At 44.9% G+C, this 27,518-nt stretch overlaps 1 protein-coding gene and 1 long non-coding RNA gene across 11 annotated transcripts in view; one reads left to right on the top strand and one right to left on the bottom strand.

Annotated features, from left to right (window-relative positions):
• Positions 1 to 18,697, bottom strand: part of IL15RA (interleukin 15 receptor subunit alpha) — a 36,526-nt gene extending 17,829 nt beyond the window's left edge. For 8 of the 10 annotated variants that reach the window (XM_086334791.1, XM_086334790.1, XM_086334787.1 and 5 more), the window contains exon 1: positions 18,564 to 18,697. In XM_086334791.1, the coding sequence (XP_086190917.1) occupies positions 18,564 to 18,657 (94 nt within the window). In that variant the 5' untranslated portion in view covers positions 18,658 to 18,697. Of the gene's footprint in view, positions 1 to 18,293; positions 18,518 to 18,563 lie in introns of those variants that run through there. The other 2 variants (XM_086334783.1, XM_086334782.1) reach the window with 2 other exon arrangements.
• A 9-nt stretch (positions 18,698 to 18,706) lies between these two features.
• LOC147361157 (uncharacterized) lies at positions 18,707 to 26,948 on the top strand. The gene is made up of 2 exons (XR_015139838.1): positions 18,707 to 18,840; positions 25,934 to 26,948. It is a non-coding gene; the product is annotated as an uncharacterized LOC147361157 (long non-coding RNA).
• Positions 26,949 to 27,518: the final 570 nt, after the last annotated feature.

Raw genomic sequence — 27,518 nt, forward strand, 5'->3', positions numbered from 1 at the left:
AACTGTATGATTTCTTAATGCTCTTTCCCCTATCAATTTAGTACATTATTAGGTTTTCTTGTGCATGGAAGAGATGGGAGAGCTAGTTTCTGAGGGCAAGCCTCGCATATGTGGGGCGGTCGAGGCAGCTGAGAGTGGGCTGTGCTGGAGGCAAAGTCCCACAGGGAAATTCCTCAATAGCATTTGCCATCATCCTGAAGGCTCCTTTCTCAGTTACTAAAGGGTGTGTCTGTGCTGAGTGGCTCGTTGGTTGGGTGCCTGGCTGCCCACAGCTGCCTGCAGAGCTGACTTCCGGGTTCCAGGTTGGGAAATGAGTAAGTCTCTGCTGAGCAGCTGGAGCATCATGAGGGTTAGGACTCTGGCAAGAGGAGTGAGTGAAGTAATCTTTCTGCCAGCGAGGGACTCTGAGGGGAAGACTGAATGTAGCGCCAGTTGGATTCACAGTCTGGAGGAGGAAGGCGCCCTAACTGCCCCTGTGCCAGGGGTCCAAACTAGGGCTCAAGGGCCAAATCCAGCCTGCCATCTACTTTTGCCAATAAAGTTTTATTGGCACACAGCCTTGCTCATTTGTTCATGAAGATAGATACTTTCACTCTGCAACAGCAGGACTGAATTGTTACAACAGAGATCTAAATTATTTACTTCCTGGCCCCTTTTCAGGAACAGCCTGCCCCAGGCTGTGTAGCCTTGAAACAAACCACTGCCCTTGTTACTAAGACCAGCTGAGTGAGTCAGCAGAGAACTAGCGCCGCCCTCGGAGTAACTGAGGTTGACAAAAGTAACATTGCCCCGCATAAAAAGAAAAACTGCCCCACGTGGCAAAACTCAGTGTAAGTCAGAAGACAAATGACCAAAATGACAAAAAAACACTGCATTTTCTATCACATAGTGTTAACTTCTGTCATGTCAAGAGCTCCTGAAAGTCAATCAAAAGACTGCCAATCCCACAGAAAAATAGGAAAAGAGTATAAACCGGAACTTGACAGAAAAGGAAATACAAATGCTGTTAAATACATTTTAAAAACGCTCAACCTCAGTCATAATGAAGGAAATGTAAAATAAAACTACCTAAGACAGTGCTTTCAGCTCCCAAGTTGGAATAGAGCCAGAAGTTGGTTACTACACCATTACTGGCATGTGGCTCATACAACCCCAAGTGAGACATACTTGTAATCTAAATACCCATGCATTTTGACCCTGCAATTCTGCTCCCAGGGATTTTATTTTACAGCTATATCTGCATTCCTGTGAAACACTGTTACAACACTTATGCATGTACCCTTGAACTCAGCAGTTCCACCTCTAGGATTTGCCTTACTGGTGTATTTATGAAGTGAGTGTGTACAACATTATCCATTAAAATAGCCAGTAAATTACCCTGTATGTCGTCAGTAGGAGAATAAATAAATTACAATAGAGATTATAGCGCCACTGTACCATGAAGTCCTACCCAGCTCTTTACAATAAAGATTAGAAAAAAAAAGAAAGAATTTATTTATGCACTGAAGTGGAGAGATTTCCAGGATAAACTGTTAGGTTTGGGAGCAAAGGGACAGAGCACTGTGTTTTATACACTACCCTCAGTGAGAGATGAAGCAATACATATATCCAGTTTTTTGTTTATACATAAAATCTCCAAAAGCATACACAAGAAACTATTCACACTGGAGGTGAGGCAGCTGAGGGATAAGATTGCTGCCTTTTCATGCTTTCTGAATTTTTATTAAAAATGCTTTTGAAATATTTTGTAATGCTGTTTCTTCTGCTGATGTGTACACAGGTTCTTTTTTTTTTTTTCCCCCATGATATATGCTGGGATAACAATCAAAATAGCTAGCAGCCAAACAGTGGCCTGATTCAGACAGCAAACAATCAGAATAGCTGCTGGCATTAACCAGGACCCGATGGGGTGACCACTGGCCACAGATCAAAAGCCACACCAAGGATGAGAACTGGCAGAATATCAGTCATGTATATATATACTATATACTGTTTTAAATATATGAAATACTTCATAATAAAAAAGTGGGGGATGGTATTTAAAAATACCCCACCACAGGAAGTCAGAAATCACAGGACAAAGGAGAACTAAACCACGCGGAGCGTGCTCATTGCTTTTACTGTAACACCATGGCATCTCTGCGTGGAGTCCTAGCTTTCTGCTTTCCTGCCTGACCCTCTGCCCAGGGCTTACCCATCTTCTCCTCCAGAAAACGCCCTCTGGGTTTCCACACTCCCCAGCTGCTAGCCTAGGTACAGATGTCAGAGAATCACTGCCAGAATGAGTGGGACATGTACTCACCTCTCAGGGTCACCACCTCCTGAACCCCTTCTGCCACATCCTGCTGGCTAGGAGGGCCTCTTTAGACATCAAATCAGAGGGAGCCACATTCAGAGTGTGGTTGGAACAGTTACTGCCAAGTGCTCAGCAGTCTACAGACAGGCCAGCCACCACAGGGCCAGCTGTCAGACCCCCACCTCCCACTTCAGGGTGTATTGGTGAGGTGTCAGCATCCTCACACCTGAGCACACCTGAGCACACCCGAGTCCAGTGGGTCAGTCACTCTGGGCTTTACTTTGGTCTTCCTAGTCTCAGAAGGGAAAATACATTGTTTGATTTTCATTCTTAATCCAACACTGACTCTTCTTTTAAAACCCCATCGACATCTAGTATTAGATTTTTAAAATATTTATTTACTTATTTAGGGTGCACTGGGTCTCAGTTGCCACATATAGCATCTAGTTCCCCAGTCAAGGAGCATGAAGCCTTAGCCCCTGGACCACAAGAGAGGTCCCTAATGTTACATTTTTAAAACTATAATATCCAGCTTGCTGTCCTTTATCACTCCATCCTGACGCTGGCAATGCTGTCTCCACTTACAGTGATTCTATAGTGGACACAGCATTTTCATTCCCTTTTCAATGAGATCATAAGATAACCATTATATTTTAATGTAGTAGTTTTCTAAAAAAATTTTTTTTCCCTATTAACTTGTGTGAACAGAGATCATGGGATAAGCGATCTGGCTGTTTAGGTGTACTCCCTTCCTCCTCCACTCTCTCCATCCGATGTCTGGGTTGCATCTTGCTCACCTGAATCCCTTCCCAAACATTCTTATTCGCCTTGTAGTCCTCAAGTTCAGCTTCATCCACGGATTCCAATTTCGAATCATGTTTTGAATCTATTGATCTTTCCTTGGTCACCTTTTTTTTTTTTTTGGTCCTCACTGTTTTCTATGTTGTCTTCAGGTTTGAGATCATGTGTCAGCAAATTGTCCTACATCTTCTAAATCTGGAAATCCTTTCCTCCATTTAGGGCAATGAATTTCAACTTTGAGTGTTTGTGGCATTCTGAAATAAAACATTTGCCCTGTCACTCGAGGGGATTTAAAAAGTTGAGGCCATGGCAACTGTGTCAGTAAGAGCCACAAGAATCACTGCTGCAGTGTAAGGACGCCGTGCTAATGTGTCATTCTGCAGAGCTGCCTGCTATGTGGGTGGGACAGTTTATTGCATGTATAAGTACCTAAGTTTATGGCATATGTAATAATTCTAAGTTTGGGGCAGACTTAAGTAAATAGGCAGTCTTCTCCATGGTGGCCTGACTCCACCTTAGATGCATAGTTAACCTGCGACACGGTAAAGATGGGTGTGAGCACCCTGGCAGGACGGAAGAAGCGCTCCTGTTCCTTTGCACTTGGGAGATGGCTGCCCTTGCAGCTCCTGCTGTCACTCATCTGCAGCCCCCACGGGCGGCCGAGCAGCTCCTCCAGCCCTGTGACCCTTTGCTGCAGCTTCTCCCACCTTTGGGCCAGGTGTGTCCAGCTCCAGGATGAGGAGCGCCCCTTGTGGAAGCTGGAGTCTCAGAGGGAAGATGAAGGACCCACATGGGTTCCAGCTCTGCCTCTCGGCTCCCAGGGGGCTCTTGCTTCCCCCCGGTTTACATCCATCTTCCCACCAGACCATGACCTGGAGGCTCCGGCTTCAGATGCAGAAAGGACAGCTCACCTAGACAGTAACTGGCTCCCACAGCAGCACAAGGTGGTTCTGCTCCTCTTAGATCCTTAGGACCACAATCCTGACGGATACAGTCTCAGAGTATCTCCCACAGTTGCTTACTAGTTACAGTGAGAAAATGGTAACTATGTTGCTTCCCACAGTTGGTTACTAGTTACAACAGGGAAAATGGTAACTACCTTGAAGAAAGCTGCCCACCTGAACCAAGTGATCAGACATAACATCACAGGGACGTTCCCCTGGTGGTCTAGTGGCTATGACACTGTATCCCCAATGCAGGGGGCCTAGGTTCGATCCCTGGTCAGGGAACTACATCCTGCATGCTGCAACTAAGACTCGGTGTGGTCAAATAAATAAATTAAATATTAAATAAAAAGAAGTAAGATCACCAACATGGAGATATACAGCTGTCATATGCCTCCTGATCTGATTCACTACCAAGGACACAGGACCACATCTGTGGTTTCCCTCCCCTAAATTCATAACCTGAATCTAACCATGAGGAAACATACAGAATGTTCCAGACTGAAAGAGGCTAAAGAGATATGATAACTAAATGTTACATGTGGTCCTAGATTAGATCCAGAATTAGGAAGAAAACAGCTAAAAGGACATTAATTGGACAACTGACGAAATTTGAAAAAATGGACCTTGTATTAGATAATATTATTATGCCGAGATTAAATGTCCTAATTTTGACAGTCATACTGTGATCTGGTAAGAGTGTTGTGTTTTAGGAAGGTATGTAATAAAATGTGTTCCTGGGAAATATACATTGAGATATTTAGGCATAAATATTTCAAGCATAATGTGGCAAACAGTTTAGATGCTTCAGAAGAAGATGTACATGTAATACAAATATGCAAATGTACTTATACTTAGAGAGAGGGGGAAACAGTAAATAAAACGGTGGTCCAGTGGTCAGGAATCTGCTTTGCAGTGCAGGGGACATGGGTTTGATCCCTGGTTGGGGAACTAAGATCCCACATGCCATGGAGCATCTAAGTCCATGTGCCACAACTACAGAGTCTGTGCGCCACAATCTCACATGACGCAACTAAGACCCGACAAAGCACATAAATACATTTGAAAAAAATAAAATGGGGCCAGATGTAAACAGTTGGCAAAGATGGGTAAAAGGTATTCAGAAGGCCTTTGTACTGTCTTTACAACTTCTTGGTGAGTTTGAGGTTTTATCGGAATAAATAAAAGTAAAAAATAAGTAAGCATGCAAATCAACATTAGCTGAGTGGTGCCTGGGGCCCTTTCCTTGAGATTTCCTCTTGAAGCAAACTCTACGAGCCCTCTACAGCTCAGACAACAATTGCCTTTGGGTCAGGAAAATCTTTGATTATTTCCCTCGTGATTTTCATGGTGCTGACTGCCCCTCATTACCTGTCCTCTCTTCACACCTTTTAGAGTTTCTTCCTCACTTCCCCGGGGGCCAGTAGTGGTGCTTCCACTCTTTCTACACTTGGTCGTCTTTTTTTTTTTAATGTTTATTTCACTGCTCTGGGTCTTCTAAAAAATTTGATTATGCTATTTCTTTATTTTTGGCTGTGCTGGGTCTTTGTTGCTGCGTGGGCTTTTCTCTAGTTGTGGTGATCGGGGGCTACTCCAGGTGCGGCGCTCATGGCCTCTCTTGTTGCTCTGGGGTCCGAGAGCTTCAGTAGTTGTGGCTCTAGAGCACAAGGTCAATGGTTGTGGCGCACAGGCTTAGTTGCTCTGCAGCATATGGGATCTTCCTGGATCAGGGCTCGAAACCAAGTCTCTGGCACTGGCAGGCAGATTCTTTGCCACCGAGCCACCAGGGGAGCCCTGCTCCGGGTCTTAGCTGCAGCGTGTGGGGTCTTTTAGTTGCCGCTCGCAGGCTGCAGCCAAGAGTTCTGCATTGTCCCTGATGGGAGTGTTCGTCTCCGTCAGGGCCACACTGGAGGCCTTGCTCTGCCTCGTCAACTCTGCTCTTTGCTGCCTTTACCCTCCTCTTCTACCCTCCTTGTGAGTGCTTCTCAGATGTGCACCAGAACCGTCTGGAGGGCCTGTGACAACACAGAGTACTGCACCCTCTTCTTGGAACTCCCGAGTCAGCAGGTCCCAGGCAGGAGCCAAGCATCTCACTTCCTAACCCCAGCCCTAACAAGCTCCTGGTGATGACGATGCTGCCGGCCCAGGGACCATGCCCTCTGCTATTTACAGGCGTAGAAGCGCCCTGGCATCACAGCAAGTTACTTTTCAGCATGAAAACTGCTTGTTCATTCTTTTTCAGGTCATGGTCTTGGTTCCATCAGTGAGGATTTCTTTCACAGTTCTTCCTGGTGTGCTCCTCTGAATTTATAATATTTTTTCATTGAATCTAATTCTCCCCCACCTCCAGCTCAAAAATGTTCTGTGGGTGTGTTTGTGTGTGTCTAGCTTGACAGTACCACACCACAAAATCTTAAATTAAATCTCAGATTTTTGCTACCAAAATCCTAAGTCTGTACCTGTGGGGCTTTGCTATACGTTAACAGAGCTGGGGAAGTATTTAGAAGGGGACGGGTAGGTGAAGTGGAGAGGAATGACCGTAAAACTCAACCCTGGAAGCATTTGACCATGACCAGCATGGATAGTCCCATAAAAACACTAGACTCTGTTCTATGATAAAGTGTTCCTTCCTTCTGTGGGAGCCTGAATGGACCTTGGACTTTTGGACCTCTCAGGGTACATTACTGATGGCTGGACGGTCTCTCCAGTCACAGAGGAGTAACTCCAGAGAATACAGCAGATGGGAGAGGGCTCGGCAAAGATGGGATTTAGTTGGCAAGAGTGTATTTAGCTGGTTTCCTTCCTTATTCCAAGTCTGGTCTCTGGAGCTGACACCATCATTGTCTTGGCCTTGGGAGAGTCTGTAATGTCAGAGTCGAGTGTTGAGCCTCTCTGCCAGAGGTTGTTCTGAAACCTTAGAAGGGAGGAGACTCAGAACCCCCGCCTCACCCCAAACACCACACACACAGTGATGCTCAGGACCAGTCCATTTCCTCAGAATTGCAAAGGCAACATGCTCAAAGCTGTACCTGTCTTTTTTGTGACCAGCTTATTTCACTTAAAGGGCTTCCCTGGTGGCTCAGATGGTAAAGAATCTGCCTACACTGCAGGAGACCTAGGTTTGATCCCTAGATGGCGAAGATCCCTTGGAGGAGGGCATGGCAACCCACTCCAGTATTCTTGCCTGGAGAATTCCATGGACAGAGGAGCCTGGTGGGCTACAGTCCATGGGGTCGCAAAGAGTGAACATGACTGAGTGACTAACACACTATTTCATTTAGCATAATCAATATTGTAGCATATTTCAAAACCACCTTCCTTTTTAAGGCTAAATATTGCACTCTGTATCAACCACATTTTGATTGTCATTCATCTGCTGATGGACACTTGTGCTGCTTCTACGATTTGCTTACTGTGAATAATGCTGCTATGATCATAGGTGCACAAATATCTCTTTAAGACCCTACTTTCTTATCTTTGTTCCTCTGTATATAATGTATCTTTATTCTTTGGGTCATGATTTTCTCCCTCTCCTCATTTTTCAGCAGTCTGAGTATGATGTGTCTAGCATGAGATTATTTCAAGGGGCTGGCATTTATCCTGCTTGGTGTTCTCTTAGCTTCCTGCATCTGTAATTGAATAGCTTTTATAAACTTGGAGAAATTCCCAACTATTATCTCTTCAACTATTTCTTCTGCTCCATTCTCTTCTGTTTGTGGAGCTCTGATTACACATGTATGAAACCACTTCCTACTGTACCACAGCTCTTGGATGCTCTGCTCTGGTCTGTTTTCCCTCTCTTGTTTGCTCTTTGTGTTGCTGTTAATGTGTACTGACCTGTCTTCAAGTTTACTGATTCTTTTCTTGGCTATGTCAAGCGCTGTGATAAGCTTGTCAAAGGCTTGCTTCATCTCTATTGTTGTTAAGTTTTTTCTAATATTATCATTTGAGACTTTCTCATGATTTCCATTTCTCAGCTGAAATTCCCCCCTTTACTCATGAATGCTGTCTATCTTTTTCATCTGAGCCTTTAACATGTTAATGATATTGAGCTAGCCAAAAGGTTCCTTTGGTTTTTTCCATAAGATGGCTCTCATAGAGCTTAGTTGTCTTTAACTTCACTGGAAACAATTTTGTTAGATTGTATTGTGACAACTATCATATCAGCATACATTTTTAAAAGCTTATCAAAATTGGGGAATTTGTATGTAGCCATTTTAAATATTGAAGATGGAAGAAAAAAGCAACATTTTTGGCATATTGTGCATTATTATTTCAGGAAAGGTAAAAACACAACTGCAATGCAGAAAGATATTTTTGCAGTGTATGGAGACGATGCTGTGACTAATCGAACATGTCAAAGGTGGTTTGCAAAGTTTCATGCTGGAGATTTCTCACTGGATGACATTCCATGGTTGAGTAGACCAGTTGAAGTTGATAGTAGTCAAATTGAGACATTAATTGAGAACAGTCAATTAATTGTTATATCATGCAGGCGATTGCTGACATACTCAAAGTATCCAAACCGAGGGTTGAAGATCCTGTGCACCAGGTTGCTTATATCCATCGCTTTGATGTTTGGGTTCCACAAAGTTAAGCAAAACAAAAACAAAAACAAAAAAAACCTTGACTGTATTTCTACATGTGACTCTCCACTTAAATGTAATATCTTCCATTTTTAAAACAAACTGTGACAGGTCATGAAAAGTAGACACTGTACAATAATGCAGAATGGAAAAGATAGTGGGCCAGGTGAAATGAACCACCACCAACCATACCAAAGGCCGATCTTCATCCAAAGAAAGTGATGTTGTGTATATGGTGGGATTGGAAGGGAGTCCTCTATTATGAACTCCTTCTGGAAAACCAAACGATTAATTCCAACAAATACTGCTCCCAATTAGACCAACTGAAAGCAGCACTCAGCGAAAAGCATCCAAAATTAGTCAACAGAAAACACATGTACATCAAGATAATGCAAGATCGCGTGTTTCTTTGACACCAAGCAAAAACTGTTGCAGTTTGACTGGAAAGTTCTGATTCATCTGCCATATACACCAGACACTGCACCTTTAGGTGTCCATTTATTTCAGTCTTTACAAATTAATGGAAAAACTTTCAATTCCCTGGAAGACTGTATAAGGCACTTGGAACAGTTGTTTGCTCAAAAAGATACAAAGTTTTGGGAAGATGGATTTATGAAGTTGCCTGAAAAAAATGGCAGAAGGTAGTGGAACAAAACAGGGAATACATTGTTGAATAAAGTTCTCGGTAAAAAAAAAAAAGAAAAGAAAAGAAAGTTCTTGGTGAAAATGAAAAATGTGTCTTTTATTTTTACCTAAAAAACTGAAGGACCTTTTTGGCCAACCCAACAGTTCCTTTAACTTCCAGTGCAAAGAGTCGGACACGACTGAGCGACTGAACTGAACTGAACTGAACTGATAGTTTCAATTTCTGGGTCATCGGTGAGTCTTGTTTATTGCTTTTGATCCCTGGGTCGGGAAGATCCCCTGGAGGAGGAAATGGCAACCCACTCCAGTACTCTTGCCTGGAAAATCCCATGGACGGAGGAACCTGGTAGGCCATAGTCCATGGGGTCCCAAAGAGTCGGACAAGACTGAGCGACTTCACTTTCACTTCATAGTGGGACTTTTCTGTTGTTGTGACATAGACATACAGTATGTTGAGACATATTTTTTTGCATGGCTCAATTTTTGATTGAATGCTTAACCATATTTGTAGAACTGAGATAAACAGTATTTATACCTGAAAGTGTGAACACTTCTAATGCTAAACTGATGATGTGGGAAAGGTCCAGTCAGTCAAGTCAGTTGTTGAATTGGATTTAGATTTTGTTGTTGCTATGGTTAACTTCAGACTAGCATTGGCTTCAAATTCCCCCAGTTTTTTTTTTTGTTGTTTGTTTGTTTTAGCAGGGGATGGAGCAGGGCGGGGGCTGTGTTGGGTCTTCGCTGCAGTGAGCAGGGTCTCCTCTCTAGTTGCTGCGTGCGGGCTTCTCACTGCAGTGGCGTCTCTTGTTGCAGAGCATGGCTGCAGGGCACACACAGGTTTCAGTAGCTGCTGCTCCCAGGCTCGAGAGCACAGGCTCAGTAGTTGTGGCATACACACTTAGTTGCTCTGTGGCATGTGGGATATTCCTGCGCAGGGATCGAACCTGTGTCCTCTGCATTGGCAGGTGAATTCTTTACCACTGTGCCACCAGGGAAGCCCTCTTTTAGTCTTTTCTTGTGCTTAGGGTGAATTTGAGTAAACTCTGGGAGATAACGGAGGGCAGAGGATCCTGGTGTGCTGCAATCCATGGGGCTGCAGTCAGACACCACATAGTGACTGAGCAACAAGTGCTTCGACTGGGGGCTGGAGTGGCGGGGGTTTTTCTCAGTGTTCCTGCTCCACCCTCATCTTGAGTCCTCTTCTGTTTATCTAAACCACAGGGGTTATCTCTCCACACTCCTGCCCACCCCACCCTGGGCAGTTGATGGCTGCGCTTGTGACTTGGCATTTGCTTGCCTGGATGCGGTGGGGCCAGGGGAAGCTGACTCTTGTCCTGGTCCAGCCTCAGTCTTAGGCAGGCCCGCTGTGCCTGGCGCTCAGGCTTGCAGCTTTCAGTCGTCTTGCCTTTTCCTTTCGTGGCAGCCAAACGCTCCCTCGTTATCTTTAACGGGTTTGTGCATGTAAAAGCGTCTCCAGCAGCAGCAGTGGTGGGTCTCCAGCGGTGTTGGTATAGGATCTGTACCCAGGACCAAGTATACGTGGGGTTATTTAGGGACTTGACATTCTGTTCCAATGATATATTTGTCTATTTGTTCATCTAGACATCCAATACCTTGCTGTCTTGATTATTGTAGCTTTATTGTTGAAGTCAGGTAGTATAAATCCTCTGACTTTTTTAATCATTTTCAAAGCTGACTTTGGTCCTTTACTGGGTTATTGAATCAGTATATCAATTTCTAACTGGAAAAAAATAAGCCTGCTGAAAGTTTTATTGAAATTGCATTAAATTTATAGATCAAGTTGGTGAAGAACTGACATCTTAATAGTACTGAGTCTTCTCAATACCCATAAACACAGTCTTTCTTGATTTATTTAAGTCTTCAGTAATTTATCTCAGAAATTTTTTCTAGTTTTCAGTGTATCAATTTTGTACATCTTTTGTCAATATATCCCTAAGTACTTCATATTTTTACTACAACCCAAATGACATTATGTTTATTTCAGTTTTTAATTGTTGCTAGTATTTTGTATATTGATGTTTGTAAATTGATTGTGTGCTCTGCAACTTTGCTCACTCATTCCATTAGCATTTTTGTAGATTCCATGGGATTTTCTATGCAGGTGGTTCCATAGAAATTTCATGATTCCATTTCATTTACTGTGTTGTCTTACTAAATGTAACACTCTGTTGTGTTATTGCAGTGTTTGCTTTCAGATCTGTAGTATATGTCTTTGCCTCATCACAGCTCACCCACAGGTGAAATCATACTACTTCACATGTGTAGTATAAGAACCTTGAACAATATACTTTCATTTCTCTCCATCCAGCCTTTTGCTATTCTCTCAAATGTTTTGCTTCTACTTATAAATACCACATTATTATTATTTTTACTTTAAACAGCTGATTACATATTTTATTGGCTATGGATTTTAATAGATGTTTTCTATCTATTATTCATCATTTCTGGGTGTTTTGTTTCCAGCAGAATTTTTCAGAATGTCTACTCTGTCATTTTACTGAAAAAGGAAGTCTACTTTCCACTGTGAACAGTGTGTGTGTGTGCGTGTGTGTGTGTGTGTGTGTGTGCATGCTTAGCCTCTCAGTTGTGTCAAACGCTTTGCAACCCCATGGACTATAGCCCGCCAAGCTCCTGTGTCCATGGGATTTCCCAGGCAAGAATACTGGAGTAGGTTGCCATTCCCATCTCCAGGGGATCTTCCCAACCCAGGGATGGAACCTGTGTCTCCTACATTGCAGGCAGATTCTTTACCACGGAGCCACCTGCGCAGCCAATCAACCACATATTGGTCAGTAACTCACTTTACGAAGCTAGACTTTCACAAGTGCAATGGAGGTAACACATTGGATTGTGTCAATAATCTTCATCTCAGAGGCCTTAGTCACACCTTTTGATACTTCAATTATAATTTCTCTTCTCATAACATTGTCCTCTAGATAGTTAGTGAAGCAAATCTCACCTTGTTTACTACACTGAAAGCTCCTGAATATAGTTCTCAGGTACTCTTATTACAGGAGCTAAGCCCAGTATGTGATGGGTGTTTTCTGAAGTTAGTTTTCAGCTTACTAATCTATAGAATGGAATGGATGAAGTAATGGAAATGGGAGAAAATGTAAGATTCTTGGATTTTCAAAATTCTTAAGTAGGCAAAAAATATACATAACAAGTCCTAACGATTGTTTAAATGAAGTCACCAAAATATTTGTGTAGGGCCACACCTCTTTCTACTTCCCAAAACCTGTGAATCAGACTTTTTTCTAACATGAGTAAGTAATCCTGGCCTACTCTCGAATCCAGAGCTCAAGAGTAGCAGGCTCCTCCCATTCTGTAAGAAAAGTCAGAATCCATTTCAGCATTTCCTGCCTCATATTCTGCTGTTGAAACGCCTATAGCACGCTGACTGGTGGGATACCGAGACGTATAGGATATGATCGCTGCCCTTGTGCTCATTGTGACACTGATGTAGCCAATGCATAAAAGCCTTTCTGTGTTTTCAGTAATCCATTCTCCCTCTTTATTCTGGCTGAAGCACCAGCCAAGCCAACACACATTTTCCTCTTGGCACTCAGTGTAAGTACCCGCTACACCCAGGTCATGCCTTTAACTCATCAGCTCTCTCAGGCCCATTAACTAAGCCTCCCAGTCTACCTTTTGTGTGGTAGGTAGACTCATCATCATTCAAATCCTTAAATTATGACTTCTGAAAGCTTGGGAGACTTGAGTGGCTGTAGGTTGAAGGACGAACAAAAGAATGAAATACATTCTATACTCGAAGGACTCAGGAGGAAATCTGCCCCCCACCTTCCGCCTTACCAACACCGCCTTGGTTCAGGGTTTCATCACCACTTACTGGAACTATTGCAAAAGTCTCCAGCTTAGCTTCCTGCCTCCAGACTCTCTTGCCTACAGTTTATTCTCCACACTCTTGACAAGAGTAACCCGTACACCACGTGCATGCATGCTAAGTCGCTTTAGTTGTGCCCAACTCTTTGTGACCCTGTGGACTGTAGCCTGCCAGGCTCCTCTCCATGGGATTTCCCAGGCAAGAATGCTGGATTGGGTTGCTATATTCTCTTCCAGGGGATCTTCCTGACCCAAGGATCAAATCTGGGTCTCCCACACTGCAGGTGGATTCTTTACCATCTGAGCCACTAGAGAGGTCCGACTCTTCCACCATACAGCTCCAGTAATACCCCCTGGGCCCAGCCCTTAATTACCTTCCCGCTGTGCAGGAGAAAATCATCTTTCCAAGTAGAAACATTCAAATAACACCAATCATGTTTAATAAGTAACATGGATACGACTCCAGGAGAATGTACTAGGGGACTTTATACATGTATTTACTTAGTTATGTGCTATTGGGTAAAATCAGTTTGGTAGAAGTGATCTAGCCCAATACAAGTTAGCTAGAGTGATGATTTTATTGCAAAAGAATATCCTCAAATGTTTATGCCATTTAAAAAAGATTTCGAGGGCTTTCCCCTTGCCTTATTTGTTTTATTCTATGCTGTGTAGAATATCAGAGATTTTGAAACAACCTGAATATCCATCCTTTGGCAGGTAACAGAAGCCTACCAACAACTCTAACAATAAGGAATTATTTAAACAAGTCATAAAGGATTGTAAAATATATGTATATAATGCAGTTATATGCAGTGACTTTATAGAGCACGATTTTGAGCAATCTGCAAAATTTACAAAGCCACCAAAACATTGCCAAACAGGATTGGTTATAATTAACTAAAGATGAATTAGAAAAAACTCCAAAATTCTAGCTCTTTTTTGTGTTACTTCTTTTGTAGTTTTATTTTTTCCTTTTATTACAAAAGCAATGCAAATTACATTGGAAAGACAAGAAAAGGCAGAAAACTACACAGACACAGACGCGTACACACACAACCTATCATCTCTCGACTCTAGATCTCTAGTAAAGACTGAATCATACGGTGCGTACTGTTTGAAAGCAACCCCATTATATTTATGCAGTCCTCCACTGTTGGGCATTCAGGTTGATTTCAACAAATCCTATATTTTGTACATTTAAGTTTGTATCACTTTTTTGCCATCAGTAGCAGCACAAAGCAAAAATGAGATAAAAATGATTTGACAAAAGTTTTAGCAAAACTCCCCAGATGTCTGAAAAATGGCTTATTAATTTAAAAAATGTTTAAAGACACAAGCTGTACAACCACCCTTAGGCACACCAGCACCCTGCATAACAAAACCCAAGCTGGTGAGCAGGGATATTCAGCTTCAAACGAATCATCATCGTCTCCAGCTGCTTTAGGCAAATCACCTGAAGCCTCACGGTTACGAGGGTCTTTAAGAAGCTGCCTGGCCAAGATGATGCGTTCCCCTCCAGATCAGGCCTCCTGAATCAGAACAGATGACAGCAACTCGCTTTGTCTATTAGCACTGAAAACTAGCGGGAACAGATCTGAAACTATCATTTACCCAGCTAGTTGTAAGGAAGGAGCTGCTCTGTATAACTCCCGAACAGGATCACACTGCCAAGTAGCAAATCTAATCATCTGTGTCCACTTCCCTTCTCAGTTCACTTAAAAACATCAGGTACCCTTTGTTCTCTTAGCTATTCATCCATTTTTACACCAGGAGAACATGTCCTGGCGGCTACCCAGGTGGCATTAGTGGTAAAGAACCCGCCCGCCAATGCAGACCTGGGTTTGATCCCTGGAGGAGGGCATGGCCATCCACTCCAGTATTCTTGCCTGGAAAATCCCATGGACAGAGGAGGCTGGCGTGCTTCATTCCAAGGAGTCGCAAAGAGTCGAACACAAATGAAGCACTTAGCAAGCACGCTGTCCTGATTACTGCAACTTTGTAAGTCTTAAAGTCAGAAGTGCTGATCCCCCAGCTCAGTTGTCTTTCAAAGCTGTTTGATTGTGCTAGGTCTTTTGCATTTCCTGTCTCAATTTTGCAACCAGTCTATCATTTTCTATAAGAAAGCCTGCTGGAATTTTTATCTGATAAAAATTTTATCTGGAGAACTGATACTTTAGCAGCATTAATTTGTCCAGTCCGTGAACATGACACACCTCCATTTGTTTAGATCTTCTTTAATTTCTCTCAGCAGTGCTTTGTGGGTTTTAGTGTAGTCTTTCTCATTTTTTTTTTTTTTGTCAGAGTTATCCCTAACTTTCTGATGCTATTGCAAATGATATTGTTATTTAAAAAATTCAGTTTCCAATTACTCATTGCTAATGTATAGAAATATAATTGATTTTCATGTAGTGATGTTTTGTCTATAGCAACCAATATATACAAACAGCTGATGCTGAATACAGGTGTAAGAGCAGTTCAGCAGAGATCATCTTTTCAACAAATGGTGCTGGAAAAATTGGATAGCCACATTTGCTTGGAAAACCAAACAAATACAATATTTTCAACCCATATTTCATATTATATGAAAAATTAATTCAAAATGAATCACAGACATCAATAAAAGTTAAACTATAAAACTTCTAGAAGTAAACATAGAAGAAAACCTTTGTAACCTTGACTTAAGCAAATATTTCTTAGATATGACACTAAGAGCACAATACAAAAGAACAAATTAATGAGCTGAACTTCATCAAAATTAAAAATGTCTTCTCTTCATCAAACACTGTTATGAAAATGAAAAGAGAAGTCACAGACTCTGAAAATTTTTTTTTGCAAATCATATATCCAATTAAGGACTTATACCCAGAAAATATAAAGAACTCTCAAAACTCAATAATAATTCAATAACTCAATTTTTTAAAGGGCAGAATGCTTAATTAGACACTTTACCAAAAGAAGACAGATTGATGGCAAGGAAGCACAAGAAGAGATGCTCAATATTATTAATTATTAGCAAAATGCAAATTAAAACTATGAAAGACAACTACACATCTACTAGAATGGGGATGATTAAAGAGAAAGACTGATCACACACACATAATTGTTTTCTTTTGATAACTATGGGAGCTGATGATGAATGTGTTAATCTTATTGCGGCAAGCATTTCACAATATATACACATATCAAATCATCACTTTGTACACCTTGTGTGTGCGGTCAGTTGCTCAGTTGTTCTGATTCTGCGACCTCATGCACTGTAGCCTACCAGGCTCCTCTGTCCATGGGATTCTCCAGGCAAGAACACTGGAGAACATGGGTAGCCATGCCCTCCTCCAGGGGATCTTTCTGACCCAGCGATCAAACCTGTGTCTCTGGCATCTCCTGCATTGGCAGGTGGGTTGTTTATCACTGTGCCATCTGGGAAGCCCTTTGTACAGCTTAAACTTGCACAATATTATATATCAATTACATATACCTCAATAAAACTGGAAAAAAATTAAAAGTTAACAAAAAAAGACTGGCCATACCAAGTGCCAACAAGGATGGAGAGGAAGTGGAACTCTTGCCCACTGCTGGTGGGAATGTAAATGAGTACAATTACTTTAGAAAACAGATTGGCTGTTACTTTAAACAGTAAGCATACACATGTCATGTTATCCAGCCATTCACTCCCAGCCATTTTCTCTACCCAAGTGAAATGAAAACCTCTGTCCACACAAAAACCTATATGGAAATGTTCATAATAGTTTTATATTTAATAGTCAAAACCAGAAACTCCCAAAACGTCCAGCAACAAAGTGGATGGATAAAAAAACTACAACATCCGTGCATTAGAACAATTCTCAGTAATAAAGAAGAATGGACTGCTTGATACAAGTTACAAGCTGGAGAATTCTCAGGATAATTATTATAAGTGAAAGGAACACAGGACATGGGGAAGCTTCTGAGAGTGATGATTATATTTACTTTCGTGGTGGTGGTGATGGTTTCCTGACTTTACGTTTACCTCTAAACTTATCAAATTGTTTAATTTATATGTGCACTGTTTATTATCTGTCAACCGCCCCCCAAGAGAGCTGTTTAGGAAAAACTAAGAACCATCAGGAGCTAAGAGATGGAAGCCGTGCCTCTGTGAGGTCAAAGAGCTGCTGGAGCTGAAGAGCTTCAGGGAGTTTGCCTGCAGCCTGCTCTGCCCTGGGAGGTACACTGCTCTCGGTTTTGCTGGGTTCTGACTAAGGCTGCATTTCACTTTCATATCGTCCAGTAGACTTGCCCCACATTGTTCTCCCCTGGGTCATGCGGGACATTGGCTAGGCAGGTGGGAGGAATTGACATCACCCTCATAACTCGGATTCTCAGATATGGGGGGAAATCCAAACATCGTCTCAGGGAAAAAAAACCTCAGGAAAGCCAGAAGAGCTAGGGGATTCTCAGCAGGCCAGCCGGCGGCCAATGCGGATGGATCCTCCAGTGGAGGAACGGCCGACTGACCCGACTGGATATGTTATGAGAAGTGTTGCCTTAAACACACACACGTGCACAGACAGATCGCGGGATTACTCTCCTCTGGAGAGTCCATGGATGGCCTTTGGGGGCCCCTTAACCCCAAAACTATATGCAGGTTTTGTTAAGTCGTGCATTCGTGTGTTTTTCAGAGGAGAGGGTTTGTAGCTTTCATCAGACCCTCGCAGCTCCGTGACTGCGAAATGATTAAGGCGTGCCAACGCGGATAAACGCGGATACATCCCTACTTTCTCCTCCCTCTTGTCCAGCTCCTGGGACGAAAACCCACCAGAACGACACTCATTTGAGTCTGCCCAGTGAGTTGACAGCTGTGTGTCTAAAATTCCTCCTGAACACACACACCCAGCCATCCTTCCACTTCATTTTTCCCGGTTTGTCTGGGACCGCGCCGTCCGGACTGCGGCCCCTACCTCCGCGCGCCCTCAGGGTTTCCTAACGCTGAGACTTCCCAGCTGTTGCCAGGCCCCCCGGGTGTGCAACCTGCCTGACACGTTTGCTCTCCTCTGGGACGCACGCGGTCCGTACCCCGTCGTACCGCCGCCCACCCGTATAACCTGCTTTGGTCGAGGGGAGGGACCCCCGCGAGGACTGCCGGCTGTTGAACGCTCTCCCTGCTTTCCTCGCGGGGCTCACCCATTTCTCGAAATCGCTGTAAAGCTCCCAACTGTAGCTCGTGCAGCACACCCCGGCTTCTTCCCTTTGCCTCGGAAATTGGGGAAAACGTAGAATGAAAAGCCCGGCGACTCGCTGCCTGCCTTGAGTGGCCAGGCGAGCGGGGCCCGCAGCCCGTGGTCCCCGCGTCCCTCCACGTGTCCCCGGCGCGCGGGGCGCACCTCGTGCTGGGGGCCGCCCCGCGCCCGGCCGCCCGCCTCCCTGCCCGCCCGCCAGGCGCGCGCGCCCTACCCCGCGTGGCCGAAGATCCGAGCAGCAGTAGTAGCAGCAGCAGCCCCAGCGCGGGGAGGGCGCCGGCCCCGCGGCCCCGGAGCCGCCCGGACATGGCCAGACTTCGGCCGCGCCCCCGCCGGCCGCCTCCCGGGCTCGCCCCGGCCGGGACGCCCCGCCGCCGGCGCGCTCAGATGCCCACGGCCTGGGGGAGGCGGCGGGCCGCAGCTCCAGACCGGCCGCCCCGCGAGCCGCATTCGCTTTCGCTTTTGCTTTAGCCCCCGAGGGCAGGAGAGAGGTGAGAAGCGGTGACAGTTCCGTGACTCAGCATCCCCGCCCCCTCCCCTGGAAAAAACCCGGCGGCGCCGTGACCCCCGCGCCGCCGCCGAGTCCCCGCAGCGCCTCCGGCCGCGCCCGGACGGGAACCCGGAATGTGCCCCGCGGAGGCCCGGACTGTGCCCCGCGGAGGCCCGGAGTCCTCGCCGGCTGTGCCCTCCAGCCCCTGGTGTCCCCAGCGGTTTATTCCGTCGCGTGTCCCCGCGCAGAGGGAATGGGAGAAACCGACTCGTTCCCGTAAACACGGCCGGTGGGCGTCACACCTGGCTTCCACTCCACTCGGTCACCTCCCCTGGCTTGTGTGCGTCTGTCGCTCTGATTTAGAAGGCCTGGACCTTGGGCTGCCTGCGAACGAGCGGCCCCACGCCCTGCCAGTCCTGGCCTGTGACGCTGGGTGACAACTGGGCTGTCGCCCGGCGTGGCTGGCTTGGTCACCTGCCCTGTGCGTCCAGGCCCAGACCTGGCGCGCACCCGGAGCTGCCTGACCCAACGTTCCCCGACTCCTGGCACTGGCACTGGCGCTTCTTAGTCTTGCTGCATCTTTCTTCCCCAAGAACATTTCAGCTATTTAAAGGGGGCTCGGGAGAGAGGACCAACCGTGGTTCCCCTCTGTGCCTTATTCCTCCGTTAGAGGAATTCGCCTAGCCTACCATCCTGCTGCTGGGCAGGCAGCTTGCTTTCCTGGGATCTCCAGGTAAGCTGGACAGTCCTGAGAAGCAGGTGCGCTATGAGAAAGCTCCCGATGCACAATCGAAAACCCCCAGTTTGGGAAGTGAAATGAGGCCGACGCGGCATCTTTGGCCTGGGCCTCCCTCCATTCTCCAAGTGCTAAGATCCGGAATAACTCGGCACACAGCAAACTGTCACGAATGCCAACCGCAGCCCTTGCTCAGGTTTGGTCCGTTTTCCATGACTCAGGGGAGGGTGTGTGCTCAGTTCTAGGCAGTCTTGTCATGTGTGAAGATGTCTGTGCCCCCCACTGTCAAGACGGAGAGCACTCGTCCCCAGCACCCTCTCATGGAGCCCTGGCCATCGTCGAGTTGTCCTCCATCTTTGTGACCTTGTCGTTTGAAGGATGGTATATAAGTGGAATCGTACAGTTTGTAACCACTAGAGGTCCACTCTTGTCCCTTGAGATCCATTCAAGTTGCTGTGTGTCAGTACTTTGTCACTTTTAGTGAGCAATACTGACGGTTTCTTTTTTAAAACGTGTGAGGCTCCGCCATCCACACCCAGACGCCCTGTGCTTTTGGGTCTGTGTTAGTTTGCTAGGGCTGCCTTAACAAAGTTTCAAGAACTAGGTGCTTGATTACAGCAGAAAGTGATTCTCTGATGTTCTGGAGGTCAGGAGTCTCAGATCCAAGTGTTCCTGGGGGCCCAGCTCTCTGGGAAGACGCTGGGGGACCGTCCTACCCGCGTCTTCTAGCTTCTGGAGTTCCTGGGTTTGTCAGTGCGTCACTGCAGTTACTCCCAGTTACTAACTTGCCTTCCCTCTATGCCTGTCTCTGTTCAAATTTCTCCCTCTTCTATAGACACCAGATGTAATGGATTAGGAAGCACCCTAATCCTAATGACCTCGTTTTCTCTTGATGACCTCTTAGAGATCCTGTTTCCAAAGTGGTGACATGCTGAGTCACTGGGAGTTAGGACTTCAGCATATGTTTCTAGGATGACACATTTCCACCTAAACAAGAGGGTGTTTTTTTATTTTTTAAATTTGTTTTATGTATTTATTTAATGTTTGGCTGCACCAAGTCTTCATTGCTGAATGGGCTTTCTCTAGGGATGGTGAGCGGGGGCGTCTCTTTAGTTCCAGCGTGCAGGCTTCTCATTGTGGGGGCTTCATATTTTCTGCCCCCAGGCTCCAGATCTAGGGCTCAGTAGTTGTGGCTCCCATGCGGCTCACATGGGGCGTGTGATTGAACCGGTGTCCCTGCGTTGGCAGGTGGATTCTTACCCACTGAATCAGCAGGGAAGCCCCTATGGTATCTTTACTTCTGAGAACAAAGTCCAAGACCTATTTTTCAGGCCAAAGGGAGTGAGCAGCTGGGTCCCTGCGGTATCCACACCTTGAGGGTGACTCATGTAGGAGTTTGTCCCAGGGCCTTCAAATCAGAGGCCTTTACAGGGCTGGGGAACTGGGTTATCAGCCGCCACTCAGAGCGCAGCTAGGGTTGAGGACACAGCTGTGGGAACAGGAAAGGTGATTCCTGGTAGCAGGGTCTTCAGCCATAGCCCTTCCTCTGGAGGAGTAGACAGTGGACCCTCAGGACAGAAGGGTAATGGGTCACACTGGGTCACCCAGAGGAGGAGGCCGTGGATCAAGGCTAATGGATTATTTCCCACCCTCCTCCTCCTCTGCCTCCTTCTTGCTTTAGAATCTTAATTTAAAAAAATTGTTTATTTGGCTGCACCAGGTCTTAGTTGCAGTATGCAGGATCTTCGACCTTTATTGTGACATGTGGGATCTATTAATAGTTCCCTGACCAGGGATTGAACCTGGGGCCCCTGCATTGGAAGCTCAGAGTTTTAGCCACTGGACCACCAGGAAAGTCCCAAGAATGTTAAACTTTTAAAGTAAACTGTAATTCATATAACAGTAAATTCACCACTTTATTGTGTATAATTCATTTGTTTTTATTCATGACATTGTATGCATGCGTGCTAAGACATTCCAGGTGTGTCTGAGTCTGTGTGACCCTGTGGACTGTAGCCCACCAGGCTCCTCTGTCTATGGGATTCTCCGGGCAAGAGTACTGGAGTGGGTTGCCATTGCCTTCTCCATGACATTGTATAACCATCACCAATAGTGAATTCCGGAACACTTCCATCATCCCAGAAAGAAACCCAGTGCCTATCGGAGTTACTCCTAGTTCCCCCTCTCCTTAGTCCCTGCTAACCTCACATCTTTCTTTTCCTATGGATATGCCTGTTCTGAATCTTTCACATAAATGGAATCATACAGTATGTCCTTCTGTGTCTGGTATCTTTCACTCAGCATAATTTTTTCAAGGTTCATCCGTGTTGTAGGGTGTATCAGTACTTTATTCATTTTTTTGGCTACATAATATTCCATTAACTAGATATTCCACATTTTGTTTATTCATAAGCCAGCACATGGATATTTGAGCTGTTTCTACCTTTTGGCTGTTAGGAACAATGCTGCTGAGAACATTCATGTACAAGCCTTTGGGTGAATCTATGTCTTCAGTCCCCTTGGGTGTGTGCCTAGGAGCAGAATTGTTGGGTCACGTGGACACACTCAGATTCTTGAAGGACAGCACAAAGACGTGGGGGCCATTTAAGGACCAGGCACAACTGGTCCCCAGACTGGGGGTGATCATTCCACTGCTCACCAAGGGATAGCATCCTTGAGTTTGGGAGATGCTGACTCAGGAGCTAAGGCGAGGGAAATCTGTAGGGATCAGTGTACGGGCATGTAGCAGTAGACAGCCCAGGGAAACCAAGGCAGCAAACTGCGATACAGGGACCAAGAGAAAACAAGTCCATGCCCAGAGGAGCCTTGCTGAAGAGCAGACAGACGAGTGCTGGCTGTGCGAGGAAGGAACTGCTTCTCAATCTTCAGAATATAAAAAACACCACATTTTCTATTTTTGTAAGTCTTCATATCTGGCCCCAAGCTTCCATTTGCCAAGATCAACAAAAATCCGATACGACTCCCGCCTCCCCCACCCCCGCACCCTTCCCAAAGCAATGGCTCTCTTCCCTTCCCATGGGTTTTTTTCAGGAAAACTAGAGAGGAGGCCTGCCACCTCTGACTTCTTGATTATTTCTGGATAGTTGTTGTCCAGACCCAGGCTCCAGCCTCTGGTTTCAGCAGGCCTCTCTGACCCCTTCTAGGGATTCCACCTCCATTCCCCTTGATACACCGTTTTGCACAGCCTCACGGGCAGTCTCAGCAGAAGCTCTCAATTAGCTGAGGTCCTTATCCAGAAGAGTCCTATGTGGGTCCACCTCCCTGGTACCCAGCCATCAATCAGACAAGTAAACATCACACAGTCTGTAAACTGCATCCCTGGGAGAGCCTGGATTCTGGAACACAAAAGCCTATTCACCCTCAGGGAAAATCACCCCTCAGTTTCTTCCCTGTGATAAGTCTTCAGTAGCAGAAATCTCCAAGCGACCAATCCATTCCTTTCATCTACTTGCTTCATTTTCGTTTTGGCTGCATCAGATCGCTGCTGCAGCTCACAGAATCCTCGCTGCGGCACACAGGCTCCTCTCCAGGGGCGATGCTGGGGCTTAGTTGCCCCTGGAGTGTGGGATTTTAGTTTCCTGACCAAGGATCAAACCTAGGCCTCCTGCATTGGAGGTCAGATTCTTAACCACTGGACTGCTAGAGAAGTCCCCCAATCCATTTCTTGATATCACAATTATATTCATTTGTAGTCTCATAGCCATACTCGAATCACTTTTGTAGTTGAAAGATGGAGTGATGGACTCTGAATTTTAAAGATTTAAATGTGTCAGAGGAGAGTGTGTTTAACAACTCTTTGCAGTTTCATTTTTTTTTTCTTTTGACTCAACATTGTTTTGGATCTTTATACTGAGGTGACAAGACTTATAGCAAGTTTCATTTGTAAAATGTTTTATTTTTACTTCTGTCTACCCTGCAGAGTGCTCACCACCAAAAATTTACTTTCCCTCCATCACCATACAGCTGATCCCCTGTATCCATTTTACCCTCCACTGCCCCTTCCCCTCTGGTAACCCCTATTCTGTTCTCTGTATCTGTGTGTTCATTTTTGTTTGATTTGTCTTGGAATTTTTGCTTTTTAACTGACTTTGAACCACATTCTCTCCAGTTCTGCACATGTGGTAATAATAAGATCCACACCATAGGGTGGCCGTGAAAATCAGATGAATTAATAAAACCATTTTGTGTGCCCCACATATAACAAATACTCGATAAGTGTTACATATATGACATATAATGTGTAATATGTGATGCATTGTCCTTTATAAACTACCCTCAGTTCAGTTCAGTTCAGTCGCTCAATCGTGTCCAACTCTTTGCGACCCCATGAATCGCAGCACGCCAGGCCTCCCTGTCCATCACCAACTCCTGGAGTTCACTCAGACTCACGTCCATCGAGTCAGTGATGCCATCCAGCCATCTCATCCTCTGTCGTCCCCTCTCCTCCTGCCCCCAATCCCTCCCAGCATCAGAGTCTTTTCCAATGAGTCAACTCTTCGCATGAGGTGGCCAAAGTACTGGAGCTTCAGCTTTAGCATCATTCCCTCCAAAGAACACCCAGGGCTGATCTCCTTCAGAATGGACTGGTTGGATCTCCTTGCAGTCCAAGGGACTCTCAGGAGTCTTCTCCAGCACCACAGTTCAAAACCATCAATTCTTCGGCACTCAGCTTTCTTCACAGTCCAACTCTCACATCCACACATGACCACTGGAAAAACCATAGCCTTGACTAGATGGACCTTTGTTGGCAAAGTAATGTCTCTGCTTTTCAATATGCTATCTCGATTGGTCATAACTTTTCTTCCAAGGAGTAAGCATCTTTTAATTTCATGGCTGCAGTCACCATCTGCAGTGATTTTGGAGCCCAAAACAATAAAGTCGGATACTGTTTCCACTGTTTCCCCATCTATTTCCCATGAAGTGATGGGACCAGATGCCATGATCTTCGTCTTCTGAATGTTGAGCTTTAAGCCAGCTTTTTCACTCTTCCCTTTCACTTTCATCAAGAGGCTTTTTAGTTCCTCTTCACTTTCTGCCATAAGGGTGGTGTTATCTGCATGTCTGAGGTTATTGATACTTCTCCCGGCAATCTTGATTCCAGCTTGTGCTTCTTCCAGCCCAGCATTTCTCATGATGTACTCTGCATATAAGTTAAATAAGCAGGGTGACAATATACATCCTTGACGTATTCCTTTTCCTATTTGGAACCAGTCTGTTGTTCCATGTCCAGTTCTAACTGTTGCTTCCTGGCCTGCATATAGGTTTCTCAAGAGGCAGGTCAGGTGGTCTGCTATTCCCCTCTTTCAGAATTTTCCACAGTTTATTGTGATCCATACAGTCCAAGGCTTTGGCATAGTCAATAAAGCAGAAGTAGATGTTTTTCTGGAACTCTCTTGCTTTTTCCATGATCCATCAGATGTTGGCAATTTGATCTCTGGTTCCTCTGCCTTTTCTAAAACCAGCTTGAACATCTGGAAGTTCACAGTTCATGTATTGCTGAAGCCTGGGTTGGAGAATTTTGAGCATTACTTTACTAGCATGTGAGATGAGTGCAATTGTGTGGTAGTTTGAGCATTCTTTGGCATTGCCTTTCTTTGGGATTGGAATGAAAACTGACCTTTTCCCTAGATGATTGTAAAGAAAGTTATCAGCTAGAAATGTTAAGTACAAGTTAGGGGTGGGAAAGGGGTTGGGAGAAACATTATCTATGACACTAAGTCGAGCCATCTGCCGAGATGGGGGCCAGACAGCCGGAGGAGCCCAGAGGGTGTAACAGAAGAAGAACAGGCAGGCAGTGATCTGCTGAAGGAGGCAGCACCCGCCACCCTCGTGGTGTCGGCGGGGAGCTTTCTCAGCATCCCAGCTCCAGCTTTGGGGAAGTAAAACCCATGGGGTCCTCTTGATTGAAGGCAAAGTCTCAATGCATCCACACAAAGGAGGCAGAGGCAAGGATTTATCATCACTTACAGATCCCAAAAGCAAGGAGTGGGGCACAACTGACTCCAGCTGACTCCAGGAAAGACAATTCTCCATCCCAGGCCACAGTGAGCCAGAGGTAGAGAGGAGGGGAGCAAACATCTATTACTCATGAAGTCCTTGGGCGGAGGTCACTAATTTTTCACAGGCTTCCCTGTAAGCAGTAACTTTAAAAGCTGCCCCGAGAATACTGAAGAGGGAACTTGGAGTGGTATCCTCCATTTGAGTCTTTATCCAGATGTCCAGACTCTGGGTGTGAGAAGGATTATCACAGCATACAATGTCTCAGCAGCAACTCAGAAAGACAAAGTTGTTTTTCTCAAAAGTTTTTTTTTTTTTTTTCCCTCTCATCACACCAAAGTCTCAAGAAGATGGACAGTGAGGCCCCATGAACAGATGGTGAGAATAGAAACCCCACCCTGGGTGAAGTCCCAACAGCTGGGACCAATCTTCCTGCTTCCGCCATCACCTCCTACAGCAAGATTACAGCCAACTAAGATGCCGAACTCATGAAGCAAACCAGCCCGAGCTGAACTGCCTTTGTGTTTCATTTTCAGTTACACCATGAGAATCCCCTCCTATCCTTCATCCACCCAAGGGCCCAACGTGGCCAGTTGCCCTGAGGCTTCTTCCTTAATCTTCAGAAATACACCTGCCTCTCCTCTCTGCCCCTCATCCTGTCTCCTCTTCCTCCCTTGTCTCATCTCCCAGTGAGGAGGCTTGAAGACGAGGACCAGCTTCGTGAGCCTCCTGCTCTCTCCATTGTTTTTTGGTTCATTCCTGAATAACTCAGGATAAAACCAAGGAAGAAAGCGACAGAACCTTAGGGTTTTAAAAATGCAAACTCATGACTTACCCCAGGATCTCAAACCCAAATAAATGCCCACAATGGCCAGACAGCAGGGCTCGGGGCATGAGAGGAAGTGAGCTGAAAGCCCTTGCAGGCTTTGTGTGTGTCCAACATTTGGGTCCTTGTGTGATAACTCCTGGCTTGCTAACAGTGATTATTGTTTTAGAAAAAAATCAAGACACCATGCAAGCCCAAGAAAATCCATTTATAGGCTTTGCAACATCTAATATATAGTAATCTTTTTATTCAACCACTCAGCTTCCTCCACCATGCTAAAAATTAGAAATATTACTTTATTGGAATAAGTTCAGTTCACACATTTTAAAATCTTATGTCTGTGACCAATCTCAGATTATGTAGGGTAGCCACAAACCTTCAGTTTGTGAAAGATGTTTATCTGCAAAACACAATAAAAATGAAGTGCAACGACTCAGTAAATTTACTAAAGTCATTTAATTGTACTTTAAAATTGAGTGGATTTTTGGTATGTAAATTATACCTCAATAAAATTATTTAAAGAGGTAAAGACAAGTGCAATACGTTGCTGTAATTGCCTGATAGAAGAACATCCATGCCCATTTATGGGTGTAAATATTCTTTGCTTCAGTCTCTACTATTCTTGTACACAGAAAATTTAACATTCAATCCAAATAACAAGCTATCCCCCACCCAAAAAACAAGATAACATGAGATAAAACAGTCAACAGAACCAGACACAGAGGTGATGCAGATGTGGGAACTATCAAAAACTTTAAAAATAACTGTGACTAATGTATTAAAAGGGCGTAGTTGGAAAAGTGAACATTAGAAAACGGTTAAATCAAAATTCTGAAAATGAACATCATTTTTACGGGTTAAATTCCCCCCAGATTCATCTGTTGTAGCCCTAACCCCCCAAGGTGACTGCATTTGGAGATAAGGCCTGCCTTAGCAGACTAATGAAACCATGATGTGAGATATGAAGAATTCCTCAATAGGCTTATTAGCAGAGGAAAGAACCATGAGCTTGAGGAAAGGTCAATAGAAATGATCCACACTGAAACATAGGGTGTGAAAAGGGAGGACAAGAAATAACAACATCCTGGAGCCACAGGAC

This window comes from Bos grunniens, chromosome 13 (assembly GCF_055505025.1).
Source record: "Bos grunniens cultivar Pamir isolate PY7600 chromosome 13, Bosgru_T2T1.0, whole genome shotgun sequence".
NCBI classification, from domain to species: Eukaryota; Metazoa; Chordata; class Mammalia; order Artiodactyla; family Bovidae; genus Bos; species Bos grunniens.